Source organism: Diplodia seriata (genome assembly GCF_021436955.1).
Source record: "Diplodia seriata strain FDS-637 chromosome Unknown scaffold_1, whole genome shotgun sequence".
NCBI lineage: Eukaryota > Fungi > Ascomycota > Dothideomycetes > Botryosphaeriales > Botryosphaeriaceae > Diplodia > Diplodia seriata.
The window spans coordinates 2,623,870-2,644,147 of record NW_027117308.1 but is presented as its reverse complement, the minus strand read 5'-3'; the positions used below and the strand labels follow the sequence as shown (position 1 = coordinate 2,644,147).

Genomic DNA, 20,278 nt, shown 5'->3' with positions numbered 1-20,278 from the left:
CGCGATTGCAGCAGTTGGCAGAGCACCTCAAGGTTCTTCGCCTGGTCCCGGAGGCGGTGACGGACTCTGATGAAACTCATTTCGAATACCCAGGGCTGCGCAGACTGCTCAACCATGCAAGTGGGGCATTGGAAGAATTGTACCTGGTATTCATCCACCATCAAACCCTATCATCCGATCGTCATCTGCTCCGCGACCTCACTTTCAAGAGGCTGCGGAAAATGCATTTTTACGACGTTCGTTTCACTGATGTGGAGCTTTTTACCTTCGTGTTCAGCAACCAGCACTGTCTCCGAAAGCTCATCATCCATTACTGCTTCATGATGGACGAAAACGGTACAATCCTCGGTGGAGACGAGCCACTTGAGGCCACGGGTTGGTGGTGGCCGGTGCTAGATGAGCTTCGGAGCATGGGCTGCTTCGGAGAGATGATGCTCTCCATCGATTCGGTGGCTCAACAGAAGGACACGCTGAAATTGGAAGGGGACCCTAGCCTCGAGGAAGGCATGTCGAGGTGGAAGACGTGGGCTGCTGGTGGCGGTCAGTTTCCTCTTCTTGGCGGATGTCCGAGACAGGACCCGTCTTTGGTGGATATGATCCCAGCCAACTATAGGAGGTGGTTGCGTTCAGCATTGCCGAACCGCCGGGAGTAAAGCCGACCGAGTGGCTGGGGCTGGATGACAATAATCGTGCGGCTGAGGGAGGCGCGAGAGAGCGAGGGGGCGAGAGGTGGCATGATGTAGATGGTGTTAATGAATGTACATGATTTGGCAAGTGCGGCGACGGCAGCTGGTGCCTGGACGAAACGGCGGAAGGCTTACTCCTCTCGGATTAGTGGTTGGCGCGACTGCCGCCCGTCTGTTCCTAAGTGCGCCGCGCTCTCGCTCTCCCTTAGGTCCCGAGATCTATGACGCTCCTACAATCCAAATAACGGCCTCCCATGCCCAGATTATTGTCCCTTTCCCTGTGCTCTCTTCGAACCCGGTCGCTGCCAAGCTGGCCCTCTTGAAATGCACCCCAATTCACCCCACTGATTCAAGCCGATCCACTGTTTCGATGTGCCCACAGCTAGGACCGCAAACCACAGGACGATCGGACATCACTGCCGGGGTTTTGTTGCTGATCAGGCCCGTCGGTTCCGTGGTCAGGGCCCGGCCACGTTGTGCCGGTCGCCGCACTTACCACCACAGCTTGTCTGTTGCTTCACTTCGAAGCGGACCGATTGCAGGAGCAGCCATGCCAGTCCCCCTCTCATAACCAGCTCTCTTACGTGCGTCAAGGGTCGAGGACATTCAATTGTCGTTCGCCATAGATGCCCTCCTTCCCGGAGCTCAAGTTGCAACCATCAGGAGCCAAGACAATGCGCGAAAGACGGCGCATCGGGCGGTAGCTCAGGAAGTCACACGCAAACCATGAGGGCATGCGTTGCTTTAGCCCCTCGGACAAGTCGAGGCCGCATACCGGTTCAATCAGTCACTCCGTCGCCTGACTCTACTCGCCCGATCGGCCAGGACCTTGGACAGCCCGGATTGAGAGGATGGTGCATGGAATAGGGACGGGCAGCCTCCACTGGACAATAACACCATCGGATTGCGAGCTTTCATCCAGGTCTTTTCACACGTCGTCGAGCCGACTGCCTGCTTCTATTTCGATCGCTCGGCTTGTACTTCGCGTGTTCTTGTCCTAGTCGCTTTGGACTGCTAGACTGTCGCTGCTCATCTGCTATCCAGGAACCGGAAGAATCGCCTCGTCACACCACGAATCGTTTCTGCCGTCAGAGTAGTCACATCTTGTCTTCTTGCGCCGTTGTAGTCTTCAAGGCGTTCAGGGTTGCCTAAAGCTCGGATCAAGCCGAGTTTGTACCCGCCAAACCCGATCTTTCACACGTGTTGAACTTGGGCAAGCCACCTCTCCTATCTGCGTCTCGAGAAGAGCAAGCTGACATGGTCGTGAGAATATAGCCTCGCATGCGTCGAATAGGCCATGAAGGAAGCTAAAACCTAGCATCCTAGTTCCGCGAACCCTCCACGCCGCGCACTCGACCCGGTATGGTGCATCCCAATGTGTCGGAAACACGCGATTGAGCATAACTGAGGCACGAGAAGACAGTGGCAGTCAACTTCATGTAGTAGGGAGGCTGTAAGTATTCAGAGGCCGAGAAGCTCTGCGCTCTCTCGAACGGCCGGGCCTGGACGAGGAAGATCTTCTTCCTAGTTGCCGATTAACCGAATAACAGACATGTTTGCACAAGCGGCTTGGGAAGCTATCTCTGCGGTGCAATCCACCGACACGTTAACAGGCGCCAGAGCAGGCTTTGGGGCATTTAAACCCTCTAAGTCCTGTTCTCCTTACGTTGGCAGTCGAAGCACCTATACGGACGTGGATGCAAGTTTCAAACCCGAAAAACACCTCTAGGGATAGGTTTCCATGACCTACAGAGCTAGCCTTTTCATTGAAGGCATTGAGATTAAGGCTAATCTAGCAATCTGCACAGCCTTCGTGCTCTAGGATATCCGCCCTATTGCAAATCACCAGCCGAAGAGCCTTGCCGGGAAGGTCTCGTAATCCAGAAACCTCGACAAAAAGCCGTCCAGCCATACCTATTGCTCCGTCCTTGGTAGAGCCCGAGCCACTCCAGAACCTAGAGTCCGCACATCGCCAGCAGAACCTTCTCGCCTGCTTCTTCGTGGTTGACGTCGCCCACATACCCTACCATACCCTCACCCACCTCGGCCCATGCCATGGGCGTCTCGTCCTGGTCGATCGGCAGCGGGGCGAAGACAAAGCTCTGGATGTGGCTGTCGCGGCGCGGGGCGTACAGGCGGTCCTTCTCAGCCACACCAAGCAGGGTCGCGCCCTTCTGGCTGCACTCGAGGGCCAGCTGACCGGCCGCCGTCGGCGACATGCGGCGCACGTTCTCAGGCCTCAAGACGAAGGTGGAGCGGTGGTACGAGTGGCCCTTCCAGGGCAGGCCGAAGGCGCCCGAGAAAGCCCTTTCCATATCGCCCAGCGACGAGGTGAAACTGAACTGCTCGCCGAAGATGGCAACGCCGCCGGCGCGGACGTAGGCGCCGAGCGCGGCCAAGACGGTGCCGTACTGCCTCCTCTCCTCGCGCTTGACCGGGTTGTTGCTGCCGTTGTTGTCGTCGACGGAGCGCGTGAGGGCGCCGTCGCCGATCAGCACGACGGACGGCTTGACGGTGGCCGCCGCGTCGAGATGGGCAAGCGCGTTGGCGGGGGTGGCGGCGACGAGGACGTGTGCGCGGGCGTGGATGCTCGGGGTCACGTCTTCGTGCAAGCTGTAGAGCTCGTCTTCCTCGGCCTCGTCGAGGCAGAGGAAGAGGATGGTAGGCATGTCAGCTGGCTCGCCGGGGGCGGTGGCCCGCACGGATGACGTAGCGGATGCCATGGTAAGTTGAGCTGCTGGTTGGCACCTATGCGCGTCGGTCAGTAAGGCGTAAGGCGGGGAAAAGTTGTCGGGTTGAGGGTCTCACTTGTAGGCTTCCTTGACGATGAGCTCGGAATTGTAGAGGGAGGGATGGATATGGCTGGAAAGGTTGAGTATAAAAAGTGCTTGGATACGGCAGGTCCAGCACGCGCACTGGTGGGCACCGACAGGGTCCACGGCTGCAAGCAAACGGGAAGGTGCGCACTCCCTCAATTCTGTGGCGCACCAATCACTTACACTTGAGAGTGGCTGAGCTAAAATATTGTGTATTTTTATGATTACGCTGTGCTAAGACAAAGCAATGTCTTGAGCAAAGTAATGAGCCTGAATATAGCAATCAGATCCGCTCATCCATCTTCCAATCCCAGCCCGAAAAGCATCCGTCTCCATCTCGAAGCAATTTGTCCCCGACCCCACGGTGGGTGACAAAAGAAATTGCACCTCCGCGTTTACCCTACACAAACACTGCGTTATCAAGTTGGTATAGGCAGTCAAATACAAGATCTGGACGTAGATATGCGAATTTGAAACGCACATTTACGTCCGGATCTTGTAATCAACTACCAATCCGGTGAGAGATTTTATTTTTATAAGGCAGATGCGGGTAAGCAATTTCTTTTGTCACCGACGTGACCCAACCAAGAAACAAGGAGAGAGAATAAATTTCGAATGGAAAGCAAACCCCTCCATGCAGTCACAAGAAAACAAATTCAAGATGCCAAATGAGGAGGGCTTTCAAGCCCGCCAGCTCATCGTCCACCAGATCACCGCCCATCCATGCACGTATCCGTCCAGCCACTTCAATACAAGCGGCGTCTCACGGCCGGGCGCTGCACACCGTACATCGGCGCCTCCGCAGCCGGACGCTTGCGGCAGCAGCCCAAGAACCTCACCTCACCATCGCCGTCTTCCCGGTCACGCCTTCCGCCCAACTCGAGCGGCGAGATCGCGCCGTCGTCGTCGCCGTACACGTCGACCAGCCTGTCCATGCCCCGGACGAACGCGTTCGCATGCTGCTCCGGCATGCCGTCGACCTGGAATCGCGGCCGGGCTGCTGCCATGGCGGCGAAGCCGCGGTCGAAGCCGTTGTTGTCGTCGCCGTCGTCGTCTTCGGCAGCGAGGATGCTGGACGAGCGGCCGAACGAAGGGCGGCCGGTGGTTGTGAAGAAGTCGGGAGGGGAGGAGGGGTTGCGTGCATGCTCGTTCGTCGTCGCCTGCTCGTGCGCGGGATCCAGGCGTATAGTGGATGGAGAGCGGCTGTCCGCAGGAGAAGAGGGGTCGTTCCTCGTAGTGGACGGGGAGTCGTCGCCCGGGAGCCGGAACGGGCGCTGGGGAGGGATGCCTGGGGAAAGGGGGGAGAAGCCGGCGAAACCCAAGTCGGAGGCTGGAGTGTTGTGCAAGGGGAACGTGCGGTTGGTTGCTGCATGCTGCTGGCAGCTGTCTTGGTGGAGCAGCGGTGTCGGTTTGTAGTCTGATAGGTACGGGCTGTTCAAGGGCGTGATTGGCTCTGGGGAGTGTGGCGATGACGGCTTGTAGTCCGGTAAGAAGGGACTGTAGAGGGGCGTGGTCGCCTTGTTGTTGAGCAGGTACGTTGCGGTCTGGATGGGGGTCGGCTGCTGGTAATCGATGGATGAGGTCGGCTCGTAGATAGGCGAGAACGGCGGGTAGTTGGGCGAAAACGGCAGGTAGATGGGCAAGTCCCCAGTAGGCGAGAGGGGCACTGGTGAAGGGTAGTAGTGGGGGGATTGTGGTTCGTAACGGGGCGAGACGTCCTCTTGGTGGATCGCGGTAGGCGAGTAGCGTCCGCAGTTGAGGGTCTGTGGCGCATAGCTGTTGCCGCGCTGACCATCGGTGTCATTCTCGTCGCTCTGAGGCCGCTTACAAGCGGATTGCTTGATAGATTGGCAATCCGCTTGCGCTTGCTGCGAGCCCTGCTCGTCGCTCTCGCTTTCTGCCTGTTCAACCGTGTCCTCAAACTTTCCGATCTGGATGTTGAGCTTGTCGTGGCAGGACCAGAGATCGATCATGAGCCAGCGATACCCCTGTAAGGATGTTCAGTAGACTGGCTACGGAGCTTATATAAGCAGATAGCATGAACTTACCTTCTTGACTGGATCTTCCGTGTCTCTGCCGGAAAGGTTGTTCATGACCGCATCCTGGAGGAAACTCATGTCCTCAAGGAGGCGGCGGGCGTATTTTGAGACCTCTTCGTGGGTGAATATGGGCATCGTGGAGGCGCGAGAAGAAAAGGGTTGCTGGGTGTGGAGTATGGAAGGTTGAAAGTGCGGTCCTTGACAGTCAAGAGTGACAGAAGGTCGAAGGCGGTTGATAGTCAGAGTGGCGGATGGAGTGGGGGAAGAGTGGCCTGGGAGAGGAGGGGACGGCATTTTATGGTCCGCGCTGGTTATTGTGAATGCGACGCTGCTATTGTTAACACCTTGGACGCCGCCGATTGGCTGCCTGGCCAGGAGAGTTGAGGTCACCGGGCGTGAACACGTCGGGCACTCACATTAAAGTATGGGTAGTTGAAGCAACTGTCCAGATGCAAATGTAGTTTCAGACTGTTCTACGTATGTAGTCCAACTCAACATCCAGCTGCAATGCAGGACGTCGCTTTTACCCGTAAGGCTACTGCTAAGCTCCACCTCAGTAAACGCCCATGATCTTGGTACCACCATTCGGCAGTTTGGCCCTCAATACCGCTCCCGGATGCACCCGCAAGTCCTGGCCATTGTTCCACATCGGCTGGTACGGTAGTTGATTGATATTCACGTAGAAATATCCATCCTCACCCACACTGGCTGAGTCGGGCCAGAGAATCCTCGGATCGCGTACGTAGCCATGCGTCTGAAGATCGTTTGGGTCGTAGTAGTAAATTGCATTGTGTTCTGGCACGAGCTGATAGACCAAGCCATTAGAGTCACCCTCGAAGCCATTGGCGTTGCCGCCCCGCTGCCCAAGGTTCGAGACATTGTTCTTCGCAGCACGCTCAGCCAGCGGGTCGTCATCACGCGCCAGGAGATTGGCTGCGGGCACGGAGTACAGATAATTGCCAGTGAGTGGAGAGTAGTAAATGGTCCTGCCATCTGGCGAGATCTGGATGCCGTCAAGGCCTTCACGGAGATGGCCAACGGGCTGACCCACGCTGCGCTGGTAGAAGGGATGGCCTTGGTAGCTTGGGACGTCGCTGTCAACGCGCAGTACGGAAGGGTCTTGGGTAAGGCGTCGCCAGGACTCGCCTGTCCCGAGGTCGAGGATGATGAAGCCGGGACGTCCTTCGTCGCTGGAGTCTACAATATAGGCGACGCCCTTGCCGCCGGGCGTTACGTCCGAGCGGAGGTCGAAACGCACATCGTTCATGTAGCTGTCTGGGTAGTGCACGTCGGCGGGAAACGTGAAAGTCTCGTAGATTGAATTGTTGCTGAGCGAAATGCCCACCAGCTTTGGGCCCCCGGGCTGGGCATACGGCACAGTAACTTCTCCTTGCGAATCCATGATAGACGCTCGTCCGGTATCCAACGCCCAGAGCGTTTCGTCGCGATTGGCTGTTTTGGGAGTTATATACAGCGCCTGGACGCTGATAAGCCCGTGGGAGTCGGCACTGCCGAACGGAATGCCGTTGTAGCTGGTGTTGAGAGAGGAAACCGGGAGGTTCAGTTCAGCCGAAGGATAAGGCGCCTCTGCGGTTTTGTTGACTGATTCACCAAGCGTGTAGGCATACTGGCCACGAGTGTAGCAGACGAAAAGTCTCCCCGCACTTGAGACAGCCAGTCCGATGGGCCATTGGTCATAGTAGTAATGGAATTCCTCCAGAGGCGGTCCATATGTCCCGTTGTCTGTGCGTAGAATTGTACCAGAAGGCTCTTGGTAGGTAACCTGGCCACGCACAAGGACAAGGATTGAAGCAAGCGCAAGAAACCTCATGATTCTGCGGGGAGGAGAACAAAGAGGGATGCTGAGGAGGAATCTCTGGAGACACAGTGAATATGAGGAACTCGGCCGTGACGCGATACTTATTGCGCTCGTGTGAGTCCCTTCTTAAGACCTTACCGATCCGTCGTGTAGCGGCCTGCAGCATGACGACATGACAGCGCTTCGGGTCGATCCCCCTCGCCTTCTCCGCATTGTCAATCCTGGCATACTCAAGCTTCTTACCAAGCATCGTCGTGGATTTCAAGCGTATGATAGTGGATCGAGCTCGACGGCGCAGCGTTCGATCGGAATTTCTGGTAGATACGTGAGTACCGCAAAATCAAGTCTCGGGGTACGTCGCGCCATGTGTAAGAGCTGATGCCGATGTTGATGGCAGTCAGTAGCCCTTTTCGGGTCTCGGTGCGACATCTGCCGGATGCGCACTTGCAAGTTCGAGCACGGATCGTTCGTGGAGAGGTCAAGGTGGTGGACGTGTCATTGGCTAGGCCGAGAGAGTGCGGGCGGCAGTGGCGCGTCTTCCCGGCTGCGCAACGCCAGCGCGGCGCGACGCGGACTTTCCATCTCCCTCAGCACTCTTTCAAACCACATCCCATGCTCCGCATATCGCGCCATGCGTTGAGAGGTATCGTCTACGGGCCCCGGTCCTGGAACAGGCCCATTGGCATCCGCTATGCCAGAACCAAAGCCCGCGCCGTGCCCGCCGACCCTCCGCCACCGATAACGAGGCCCGGCATACAGCTGCGCGACTACCAGGAGGAATGCATCCAGAGTGTCCTCGCTTACCTTGAGAAAGGCCATAAGCGACTCGGGGTATCGTTAGCGACCGGAAGCGGCAAGACTGTGAGCGCGGCTGCCCGTGTGTCCGTCAAGCAGCGCTGACAATGCCCAGGTCATCTTCACCCAACTAATTGACCGCGTCCTGCCTCCGAACAGCGATGCGACGCAGACACTCATTCTAGCCCACCGACGGGAGCTTGTCGAACAAGCAGCTCGCCACTGCACAAACGCATACCCGGACAAGACCGTCGATGTGGAGATGGGAGCTGTCCACGCCTCGGGCGCAGCCGACATCACCGTAGCCTCGGTCCAGAGCATCATGTCCGGTGACCGAATCGACAAATTCGACCCGAAAAGGTTCAAGCTCGTTCTGGTTGACGAAGCCCACCATATTGTGTCCAGGCAGTATTTGGAGGCCCTCGAATGGTTCGGACTGAGGCGAAACACCAACTCCGCCACTGCTCTGGTCGGCGTCTCCGCAACCTTCTCAAGATTCGATGGGAAGAAACTAGGTACCGTCATCGACCACGTCGTCTACCACAGGGACTACGTCCAGATGATCGAAGACAAATGGCTGTCTGATGTAATCTTCACCACTGTTTCTTCAAAAGCGGACATCTCCAAGGTTGAGCTCGGAGCCAACGGTGATTTCCACACTGGCGCATTGTCTCAGGCGATCAACACGGACGAGACGAACGAAATCACCGTGCGTTCGTGGTTGGCTAAAGCCAGCGACAGAAAATCCACTCTGGTATTTTGTGTCGACCTGGCGCACTTGACGGATTTGACCGCGACATTCCGCAGACACGGCATCGACGCAAAGTACGTCACAGGTGACACGCCGAACAAAATTCGAGCCGAACGCATCGACCAATTCAAGCGGAAGGAGTACCCAGTGCTCTTGAATTGCGGAGTCTTCACCGAGGGCACTGATATTCCGAACATTGACTGCGTCATTCTGGCCAGGCCCACGAGATCGCGGAACTTGCTCATCCAGATGATCGGTCGAGGGATGCGTCTGCACTCTGAAAAGGAGAACTGCCATATAATCGACATGGTTGCAACACTGGAAACGGGAATCATAACCACGCCGACTCTACTTGGTTTGGATCCCGACGCCGTTCTGGAGCAGACTTCTGCGGATGATGCCAAAAAGATCAAAGAGCGCAAGGAGAAAGAAAAGATCCGCGATCAAGAGCTCGCCCAGGTCCGGCCGGACGCTTCATCTGGCCCTGTCCAGGTAAGAAGTAAGGTCACGATCACAGAGTACAGTTCTATCCATGAGCTGCTTGACGATACCTCTCCCGATCAAAACATCCGAAGAATAAGCAATTACACGTGGGTTTGCGTTGGTGAAGAGCGCTTCATGCTCGCATGTAATCAAAACGGCCACATCGTTGTGGAACGGAACGAGGAGGGGGCTTTCACCGTCAAGTATACTAAGGCTATACCCGTGTGGCTACGAAGTAAAGGCGCGCCTCCTTTCCAAAAGCCCCAGCTCATCGCCAAGGCGGAGACACTGGAGCACGCAATCCACAGCGCCGACACATTCGCGGCTGAGACGTTCCCGTTGGTGTTCATCGACAAGTGGGCACCTTGGCGCAAGAACCCCGCGTCAGAGGCGCAGGTTGAGTTCCTGAACAAGCGGCGGGACCAGGACCACCAGTTGACGCCCGAGGACATCACCAAGGGACGGGCTATGGACATGATCACGCGAATCAGGCATGGTGCCAAGGGGAGATACGAGAAGATCCGGGTGCAGAATGCAAAGAAGGAACGGGAGAGGGAGCGGGAGCGGCGGCAGCTGGAAAAGCTGAACCCCACGGTGAAGGTTGGGCCCCTGGCGCAGGACGTCTGAGTGACTGAGGAAGGGAAGCAGAGGCTGGAGGGCCAAGGAGGTAGCATCCCAGCTCAATAATTCTCAAGAGATCGACCGGGATGGTGACCGGGATAAAAATAATGATGATCGGAGCGACGGGGATTCGTGCAGCGCTGGCGGCTTGGGGGGGCCACGCGTTTTTTCTTGTCCTGCATCACCGTCGTCGTGCAACTCCAGTTTTGCGAGACGGCGGCAGCCCGCCCTGCCATGACGCGACGGCGCTGGTGGAACTCAGGCGTTCAACGGCGCGGGGTGCTGCGATTGTGTGCTCCCCTCTGCAACAGGTGGGTGACGCAGGACCACAGATGATTGACTTTGCCATGTCACACGGGCAGCAGGCTTGGTGACGAGGATGCTGACTACCCCCATCCGTCCCGCCGTGCAGGCGTGGTGCGCGACGGCGAGCTTGTTCATCCATCCCCTACGGCGGCTGACCGGCTGGCGCGCGCAGGGGCGGTGGGCGGCGGGCGGTGGGCCGGCGCGAAAATATTCAGATGGCCTCTGCGGGTTTTGCTGGGGTGGCCGCACGCGCAGTCATGACAAGAACGGTACGGGGCTGGATCCAGCTTGGGCGGTTCGAGAGGCTCGGAGATTGGGGCGCCGCCTGCCGGTCTAATTTGGCGGGCGGAGGGGCGGAGGGCGGAGGGGGCTGCTGGCCGTGTCGCGGTGGCGGAGGCTCGCAGTGCGGCAATGGCGTGCTGGGGGAGCAGCAGGCGCAGCGCTGTTGCTGGTGCCAGTGCTGCGCTTGCGCTGGAGCGGGTGCGGCAGCTGCAGCAGGCAGGCTGTTTGCGGGCGGAAAAGGAGCGCGCATCGGGCGGGCAGCGCTGAAACGAGCCCTGAGGAGCCGCGCGACCCGGGCTAAAGCCGCGCCAGTCCTTGAGCTGCGCTTGATGAGCAGGCAGAGTCGTCAGGACGTCTGGCCGTGCAGCGATTGGCTTCCTCACCGCGCCGCGTCAAGCTTGTCGCGCGCATTTCCCTTCGCACGGGGCACCGCAGCTGGGCCGTCCCTAGGCGCTCGCTGCTCAGCAGGCACGAACAGACCTCCTCCACCGACGGCCGCGACCCAGTCCCACGAGCGACCCTCCGACCGTCTGCTGCCCCGGAGACTGGCCTCGCCAGAGTGCTGCCACTCGTTTTCCCCAGATCCGTCCGCCGTGGCCGCCGCGAGCGAGTTTCCCCCCAAACCTGCCAGTCGCAGCGCCGATTCCGGTCCCAGTCCTCACGCTGCTGAGCGCGCCCGTCCCTCTTGGCTCCCCGGGCGATCACTGCGACACCACCGCCGCGAGCTGCAGACGCGCTGGCTTAAATGAGGAGACGCTCGTCTGGCTCCGCGACCGACGAGGACGACGACAGCAGCGCCATCCCGGACGCCCCAGCTCCGCCAGCTCCTGCGTCGCGCTCGCCTGAGCATGGCGATAAGCGCCTCGACGACCTGACCACCTACACACCTCGCACCTCTACCGAAGGCATCGCCAAGGAACGCCGGCGGAATAATGAGACTGTTGCCCGCGCATCTCTGACAAAGTCGCGCGTCTGGTCCGAAGCCCACACCGCCCCCGTCCCCGAACGAGATCTCCAGCGCAAGATGCTGGACAAGGATATAATACCCGACGACATGAACGAAGGCTACGCCCGCCGGCGCTCGCGATGGCGGAATCCATGGTCCATCTCCACCTTGACCTTTGTCGTCACCGCCGCCGCCTTCGTCGTCCTCTTCGGCATCGTCCAGTCCTTTTTCACGCGCCAATTGGACCCGAAAGGCTGCGACATGTCTCGGATGTGGGCCGCCTTCGTCAAATATGAGGATTTCGACACCGAGCATACTCGTTTCGCCAGCAAATACTCGCTGTATATGTACAGGGAAGGAGGAATCGATGAAGATACCAGGGTAGGCGCGCTTGAGGTGCAATGCCAAGTTGGAGCTGACAAGTTGTAGGTCAAAGGTGTCCCCGTTCTTTTCATCCCCGGAAATGCGGGCAGCTACAAGCAGGTCCGATCGCTAGCGGCAGAGGCAGCCTACTACTACCACGACCACATTCAGAATGACCCCGACGCCCTTGCGGACGGCAAGAGAGCATTGGACTTCTTCTCGGTCGACTTCAACGAGGATATCACAGCATTCCACGGACAAACGCTTCTGGATCAGGCCGAGTACTTGAACGATGCTGTGGCGTACATTCTCTCCTTGTACCACAATCCAGCGCGGTCCATGCGGAGCTCTGACTTTCCGGACCCGAGTTCGGTTATTATCGTTGGCCACTCGATGGGCGGTATCGTTGCCCGGACGATGCTCACAATGCCGAACTATCAGGCGAACTCCGTCAACACCATTTTAACATTATCCGCCCCGCATGCCAGGCCTCCGGTTTCGTTCGATTCGGATATTGTCAGCACCTACAAGACCATCAATGATTACTGGCGCCAGGCATACTCGCAGCGTTGGGCCAATGACAATCCGCTGTGGCATGTCACTCTCATCTCGATTGCTGGAGGAGGATTGGATACCGTGGTACCTTCAGACTACGCAAGCATTTCCTCGCTGGTCCCGGAAACCCACGGATTCACCGTGTTCACGGCGTCGATCCCACATGTGTGGACAGGCATGGATCACTTGGCAATTACGTGGTGTGACCAGTTCCGAAAGAGCGTGATCCGTTCTCTGTACGATGTTGTGGACGTTTCACGCCCCACGCAGACAGTCCCGCGAGCAGAAAGAATGCGAAGCTTTAAGAAATTTTTCTTGACCGGGCTGGAGGACATTGCCGAAAAAACTTTACCGCACAAGGAACCCAGGACTCTTTTGACGCTGGAGGACAATTCCAACTCGATCATTTCTCAGGGAGAACGCTTGGTTCTGCGATCGTTTGGGCAGCAACGGAAGCCAAAGGCGTATCTGCTTCCCGTTCCTCCCCAAGGTGCTCCGGAGGGGAGGAAGTTCACCCTAATGACGGACCAGAAAATCGACGCAACCGGAGACAATGGCAAGCTCGAGGTTCTCTTTTGCAGCGTTTTCCCGTTGCAGGCAGGGCAGTCGGCTGCGATATTCTCGATGGACATGGATCTTTCCGGAGACAGTTCTGGTTCTACTCGCCTGGCGTGCAAGAACGCTGCGAGCGATGTGATATCTCTCCCCGCATCCACAAAGGCCTCCCAGTTTCCTTTCGACAAGGCACAACCGTTCTCATATCTTCAATACGACTTGGAAGATCTTGCTGATCATCAATTCGTGGCTGTTGTGGACAAAGCGGTCGAGCATACCAATGGCTGGGTCTTGGCAGAATTCACCGCGCGGTCACAAGCGCTCGTTCAGCCTAAAATGGGACTTCGCAAGCTGTTGTCCAGCGGACTCCACGTGAAATTGCCCGCAAAACGGCCAATGGTCATGGATATCAAAGTCCCGGCTCTCCATTCGAGCCTATTGGCTTACAAGCTGAAGATCAACTCCAACTCCAAGGGTTGTGGCCACGACGGACAGCTTTTCGCGCCATTATTGCGGCAGTACATCCAGGAAGTCTACGAATCGAAGTTCTACGTCAACGCCAAGGAAGCCGACATTAACTTGCACGGAGTCGCACCGTATATGCCTCCGCCGTTCAAACGGGACAAGTCCATGAGCGATCTCAATGGCCTCTCCCTCCAGATCTGGACTGACCCCACTTGTGAGGCTTCGGTGAAGGTTGACTTGAATGTCGATTTCTTCGGCAGCCTAGGTAAACTTTGGATGCGATACCGGACAGTTTTCGCAACTCTGCCTCTGGTGGCCGTAGCTTTGGTCCTGAGGAAGCAGTTCAAGGTCTACGACGAAACAGGTATGGCCGTTCAGCCAGAAAAAAGGAAGCACCACTGACTGATTTTCCAGGCGTATTCATGAGCTTTGCCGAAAGCATGAACCAATGTCTTTGCTCGTCGATTCCCGTTCTCTTCCTTGCCCTTACGTTCTGCGGCTTGTCTCTCGCAAGCGCCAGTCAATCTTCGTCATCCCATGGTTCGCATTGGTTCCCGCCCCACAATGGCAATGCTACTGAAACCCCATCAGACTTCACCAAGAACGATCTTTTGCTCGGCTCGCAAGACACCTTTTTCTGGTTTCTTGTTCCCCTGTTCGGCTTGATGTGTACCGGCGTCTGCGTTGCGATCAACTACGTTACTCTCATCATCCTTCACCTCTTTGGATTGATTTATACATCGGTGAGACCCGCACTACGGTGCGATGAGGGAAGGTACGGAATGAATCGTGCGCACACGGAGAAGCAGCACAGCTGACATTGATTCAGACGGTCTCCCACGGCGTTTGCGGTCAGTTCGACAAAGCAGCGTGTAATCACCACCGGCGTCCTGCTTTTGATGGTTTCGACCGCCATCCCGTACCACTTTGCGTATATGGTCCTCTGTGTTGTTCATGTCGCAACAACCACAAGGTCTCTCAGGATTGCGAGGGAGACAGTAAGTTTGTTCTACGAGTCCATTGTGAACGGAAGCACTGACCCATCGCAGCACTCGGAAGCCAACTACAACTTCTTTAATTACTGCCAAACCATCTTAGTGCTAATGATCTGGATCCTGCCAATCAACATCCCCGTCTTGGTCGTCTGGGTTCGCAACCTGGCCGTCCACTGGTTGACACCGTTTTCCTCGCACCACAACATCCTCTCCATCATGCCTTTCATCCTTTTGGTCGAGACTCTAAGTACCGGCCGGATGGTGCCTAGGGTGACGAACAGGTAAGTGTATTGGTGCTTCCTAGGTTGATGCGCAGTGTTAACGTTGGTATAGTTTCCGCTACTTCACCAACATCCTCCTCTTCAGCCTTGCTGGCTACGCCGCCGTCTATGGAGTCACGTACGCCTACCGTCTCCACCACATCGCAAATATTCTCTGCGCTTGGCTGGTCGTGATTCACCTTTCGTCGACATCGCTCATCACCGTCTCGCGTAATCTTGGCCACCGATTCGATACCCGGCCTAGGGAGGTGGGAGCGGGCGGAGGCTTCCTGAAGAAGAGACCTTAATTCTTCCAATTCACCGATTTTATTTTCTTCCTTCAATCCGCAACTTCAAGCGTGCTTTTGGAATTCAAAGTCATGTGGGAATAGAAGTACTACGAGTTTCCTTTTTACTTTCTTGTCTACGATGACAGTATATCAGCATCGTTCCACAGGGGTTCTAATTTCTTCCCTGTATTTCCCTTTCTCCTGTCATGTTGGGTCGGAGAAGAAGGCGGATCGAGTCCGGAAAGGAAGGGAGGCCTTTGTCTTTTTGTTTAACCTTTTTTCTTTTTGGTAGCTTTGGGTGGATGACAGATGATATCATCCCACAGTCGGAACAGGACTTGGCCCTTTTTTTGGTTTTTCCGCTTGCCTTTTTTTTTTTCCCCTGGTCATTGGAAGTACTGGATGAAAGAAGGAATTGGTTGAATGGGCCGTCGTCGTCATCGTTGTTGTTGTTGCTGTCGACTAGGCTAGGGACGAAAGCAACGTGGGAAAGAGAGACAGAAGTAGAAGAGTATCATTTCACAAACGGGTCACCTCTCTTTGAGGTGTTCTTCCCCTTTCTCTTCGTCGTCCTTTTGTGCGCCGACTTTGGTCGTTCTCATTTCTTCTTCTCTATTCGACGGTTCCCAGCGTTGTAAAGCCCGTTTTGGGAGGGGTCCTTGCTTACTGTTGGAGCTTTGCATGGTCATGGCCTTGTGAGCGAATTCGGAAGTTCGGCAGACGGAGTTTGTGTGAACAAAAACTAAGGGGAGGACGGGTGAGATATACGGGCGCTGCTTTTCTATCCTCTCCTGATTCCTCTCCTTTTCCATTGTATTTTTCCACGCGCTTACTACGAAGGTTCTGGTGCCAGGATGTTAATATTGGCCCTATGGGCGAATGGGGACGTTGGGACGAGTAATCAGGGATGACGGATGTAATGAACGGGTACGAGGAGCAGGAATCCTGCCAGGTCCATGCTTCGAGTCGAGGTCATGTAGTCGGTAATGTATGTCTTCATGGACTAGATCCTGTCTACTTCAAGGAAAGAATTGTGATCATAACAAATCCACTAGCAGGAAGGCGCTATGCTTGACATGGCCAGAAGTTTCCCTTTCCCCCACCTTCCGAAGACGGCTTCTCCGAAGGAGCTTGACTAGAAGCTAAATGAGCATGACCAATAGTGTGCTCGCACTATCTCCACACTCAAGCACGTCGGTTCCGGTGGTGAACCATGTTTGAGAGCCTCATCTCAGCACTAACAACAACAATGGCACCAGCGGCGCGAGCACAGATGTAGGTGTAAACAAAGGCTATGCATATTTATGCTATGTACCAGAAAATGCTAGTTGGGCTGATGCTACTCGCTGCGCTAAGCAACAACTACTTGGACACTAATAAACGAAAGTCAGTGTTCAGGTCGAAAACGATCCGTAGGACGACGGCCACGAGCTGCTTCTGTCATCGCCTCCCCACTTACCGTCCGACCCCTTCCGGTCCCACCCGCCTCGACTGGTATCGACATCGTGCTCGACGACGGCGGCCTTCTTGGTGGAGGCAACGGCCGCGGCGGCGGGCAGCACCGTCGTCGTCTCCCACACGGTCGCGACCGTCTTCGTGATGGTCTCAACGATCTCGGTGCCGTCCGCCGTCACCGTCGCCTCGGTCGTCCTCGTCGCCATGCCCGTCATGGTCGTCTTCGCCGTGTGGGCCGCCGTCTCCGCCGCTTCGGCCGCAGCCGACGAGGAGGAGGAGGAGGAGTCCGTGGCGGAGCCTCCGGTCGACGCGCCCGACGCCACCAGTACCGCCACGCCCCAGGCCGGCAGGTCGATGGAGAAGGTGCCGTGCTGGTCGACGTGCGGGGTGCTGGTGATGGGCACGACGACCTCGCCGGCCTCGACGCTGTTCTGGGTCGACTCGGGGGCGCTCAGCACGATCAGCGTGCCGGCGGAGGCGCCGGCGACGTTGATGCTGAGCTTCTGGGCGTCGTTGCCGTAGTTGGCCAGCTTCACGTACGTCTGGGCCTGGTCTGCGGTGGCGGCCCAGTACACGGGACCGAAGGGGCTGTCGGAGGTGATAGCGCGCGTGGTGGAGCCCCAGTGCTTGGCGAACATCTGCTGGACGAAGAAGCTGGTGCTGCGGACGACGCCGTCGGGGTCCTGGGTGAAGCCGACGAGGTCGGGGGTCCACTGGGTGGCGTTGAAGAGCTGCAGCAGCGGGGCGTAGGCGCCCATGCGCACGACGTCGGCGTTGCGCTCCCAGCCGAGCATGTAGACGGCCTCGGCGACGCTGCCGCCCATGTAGGGATACACGTTGCGGAAGGCGTTGTCGTTGGGGTCCTGCTCGCCCGGGTTCTGGTTGGCCTGCGACGCGTACGCGGAGAACTCGCCGATGAAGACGGGCACGTCGCGCGTGACGTGGTCGAACTGCGAGAAGTTGCGCACCAGGTCCGGCGACGCGCCGTAGTTGTGGTAGTCGACCCACACGCCCGCCGGTATGGGGTCTGGCAGGCACTTGGCGTCCGCCGTCGCCGCGATGACCGTCAGCGCCGGGTACGCCGCGTGGATGGCCGACTGGAACGCCAGGAACCGCGAGCTGGCGTACGACGCGCACCCGCCGCCCAGGTTGGGCTCGTTGCCGATCTCGACGAAGTTGAGCGCCCACGGCTGCGGGTGCCCGAGCGAGGCGCGCACGCCGCCCCATTTCGTCGACGAGTCGCCGAGCACGAACTGGAGCCAGTGTCAGCAAACGGGGGCGAGAGCATTCATGTCGGTGCATACCTCGAGCTCTTCCAGGACTTCGTTGACGTAGGGAGTCAAGGCATCGCCGGTGATGGGTGTGGAACCGCCAGAGTTGAGCGAAAAGCCGGCCCAGACATCGAGCACAGGCTCCAGTCCCATGTCTGTACACCACTCGAAGTACTCGACGATGCCTGGCAAAGCGTCAGTGACCATTTTCCGCGTCTCGACATGGCAGCATCACATACCAAGTGCGTCCGTGTTCGGGTAGCCCCAAGTACCTGGTGTGTGTTAGCACCTACTGAGACACTTGGACCAGAGACATACCCTGACGGCCAGGACGGTCCTTGAGTGGGCCTATCGTTAGGTTCCACTTCCAGCGATTATCCTCGTTCTCTCCCTCCCTGGTAGACTTGTCAGCATCCCGCTTCGGTAGCTTCGGATCTCACTCACAGGTTGTTGCCGCCGGGAAAACGCAAGAACTTGGCGCCCATGTCACTCAGCACATTAGCAATGTTCGGCTTCAACCCGTTCGGCCTGTTGTGGAAAGTGGTGGGGTAGAGCGTGACGAGGTCGAAGTGCAGGGTAGAGCCAGCCGTTGCTCCGCCGTCAAACGTCAGAGTCCACAGGTTGAGGCCGTCGGGGGCCTGCTTGCTCTCGAAGTTGGCTTGGTAGCGGGTGTAGTCGTTGGAGTTGCTGGAGACATGGATGGTGGTGCTGGCGAACTCGTCGCCGCTGTGTCTGCCGACGAGCTTGATGGTCACGCTGCCCGAATACTCTCCCTTGACATAGAAGGAGGTGAAGTACCGGTCGGCGTTGACCAGGATGCCCCAGTAGCCCTCGTTGCTGAAGCCAACGTCGCCCTTTGTGCCGTCCGGCACGGCCACGGCAAGGGAGCGCTGGATGGCAGTCGACAGCGGGTTGTTGGTGTCAACGGACAGGTCAACGTCGCCAATAGGAGCATATGCGGTGGTGTTGTCGTCGGCGCCTTGGAAGCCGTTGTTGCGTAGGAGCTGGCCGTGGATCCCCCCGTCACCCGAGTGGTTGATGTCCTGGACAAGTTGTAAGTGTTTGTGCATGCAATATGCCGAGAGAAGACACACCTCGAACATGAACCCGTACATGTGCGGCGAGGTAGCATTGCCGCCGCTCGTGGAGACTTTCAGGTTGATTCCTGCAGCACCCCCGACCAGAGCGGTGCCTGCCGCTAAGCGGGTGATGGGAGACTTGAGCCAGTGCATTGTGGGCTTGGTGGACGGGGCAACAACAGCAGGAGTTCAGACGAGCTCTGAAAAGCAAGCCTCTGTTGCGAAGTGGCCAGAAACACGAGGGCCTGCACGCGGCTTTATAGCCGTGAAAGAGCTCAACTGAAGTCCCGAAGACCGGCCATGACGATGCCGCAGTGGAAAGCATGGCTGCAGGCCAAGAGGATGTATCACGAGGGCGTGATAGCGGGCCCAGTGTTGCAAGGCTCGGGCTTACTGCCGCGGCTGATCCTGCACCGCGGAGATGCGGTACCCGTACGAAGGAGGAAGAACAATGAGGGGAAAAGTACACCGTTTGGGGCAGTGGAGTGATGGGGACAATCGTGGCGTCGGTGGCTAAGACAAGGTGCATGCGTGGCAAGTGTTCCGAGGCAGGGAATTGGCCAGACAAGCCGACCAAGAGCGGTACGGGACGGCGTTCTTGCAAACTTGGCTCGGGTAACGTTGCTCCCCCGCATTTGCCGACGTGCGTCATTGTTTCGACCATTTTAGACCGACCCAGTGGAGGAGAGACTTAAGGAACGGCCAGAGGCTCGCGGCCCCACGGCCTGTGGTTGCCATGGCATGGCCAAGTGCTTGGGAACTGGCAACCCAGCGGCCCCACTGCCACACTTCGCTTGCTTTCTCTTCCCTTGCTGGTGTGCGGGGTATACTGAAGACTCAATCCAAGATGCTCTTCCTGTTTCGGAACTCCGCGACGTCTGCCCTCCGGCTTCACCACGCGACTTGCCGATGCGCCGTGAATCATCTCCGCCCCATACAGGCCATTTGCTGCCAAGGATTGCACCGTCGTTTTCCGCTGGAGCCGTGGATAAGTACTGGCGCTTGTGGTTCCTACGAAGTACTTACCCGGCGCCTCGGCCACGCACGCCTTTCGGCGCCGTGGCCACAGCCCAAAACAAAGGGTATACCGCAGTGATGCTGGTGGAAGGGACGACAAAGGCGCTGGCTGGTTGTCAAGATAAGGTTTTGTGACTGGGGACAGGGAAGGAGGGCCTGCGGTCGGTTTGGTTCCGTCTGCAAGCCATCTTCCGTCTTCCAATGACACTGCGCACTATCACGAACGGCGTTGTGAGTATAGCAAAGGGATCCTGGCGGGTTAGTCAGCTGCTTGGGTACTTCCATGAAACCACGTGGGCAGTTGAATCCAATGTCCGGACGTAGATGGAAGCGTTGAATGCAGACACCTACGTCCAGATATGGGATTCAACTGCCCACGTAGTATCGAGAATTCAACATCACAGGCAGGAGAAAAGCATTAATATATTT

The 20,278-nt window shown here is 57.3% G+C and overlaps 5 protein-coding genes across 5 annotated transcripts; 2 read left to right on the top strand and 3 right to left on the bottom strand.

The window, feature by feature from the left end:
* Positions 1-2,641: 2,641 nt before the first annotated feature.
* On the bottom strand, positions 2,642-5,676 carry SLS55_000773 (uncharacterized protein; the record flags this gene model as incomplete). Its single annotated transcript, XM_066772281.1, has 4 exons — positions 2,642-3,434; positions 3,495-3,548; positions 4,292-5,490; positions 5,551-5,676. 4 exons carry the CDS (start codon positions 5,674-5,676, stop codon positions 2,642-2,644), a joined length of 2,172 nt encoding a protein of 723 aa, XP_066637560.1.
* A 418-nt stretch (positions 5,677-6,094) lies between these two features.
* On the bottom strand, positions 6,095-7,610 carry SLS55_000772 (uncharacterized protein; the record flags this gene model as incomplete). The annotated part of the gene is made up of 2 exons (XM_066772280.1): positions 6,095-7,324; positions 7,368-7,610. The coding sequence occupies 2 exons, from the start codon at positions 7,608-7,610 to the stop codon at positions 6,095-6,097; spliced, it is 1,473 nt and encodes a 490-aa protein (XP_066637559.1).
* A 362-nt stretch (positions 7,611-7,972) lies between these two features.
* On the top strand, positions 7,973-10,016 carry irc3 (putative ATP-dependent helicase IRC3; the record flags this gene model as incomplete). The annotated part of the gene is made up of 2 exons (XM_066772279.1): positions 7,973-8,221; positions 8,271-10,016. The coding sequence occupies 2 exons, from the start codon at positions 7,973-7,975 to the stop codon at positions 10,014-10,016; spliced, it is 1,995 nt and encodes a 664-aa protein (XP_066637558.1).
* A 1,606-nt stretch (positions 10,017-11,622) lies between these two features.
* Positions 11,623-15,045, top strand: BST1 (GPI inositol deacylase; the record flags this gene model as incomplete). Its single annotated transcript, XM_066772278.1, has 7 exons — positions 11,623-11,925; positions 11,974-13,846; positions 13,897-14,022; positions 14,074-14,257; positions 14,312-14,480; positions 14,532-14,758; positions 14,811-15,045. 7 exons carry the CDS (start codon positions 11,623-11,625, stop codon positions 15,043-15,045), a joined length of 3,117 nt encoding a protein of 1,038 aa, XP_066637557.1.
* Positions 15,046-16,389: 1,344 nt separating this feature from the next.
* SLS55_000769 (uncharacterized protein) lies at positions 16,390-18,985 on the bottom strand (the record flags this gene model as incomplete). The annotated part of the gene is made up of 7 exons (XM_066772277.1): positions 16,390-16,400; positions 16,487-17,735; positions 17,787-17,938; positions 17,993-18,025; positions 18,072-18,148; positions 18,198-18,796; positions 18,848-18,985. The coding sequence occupies 7 exons, from the start codon at positions 18,983-18,985 to the stop codon at positions 16,390-16,392; spliced, it is 2,259 nt and encodes a 752-aa protein (XP_066637556.1).
* Positions 18,986-20,278: the final 1,293 nt, after the last annotated feature.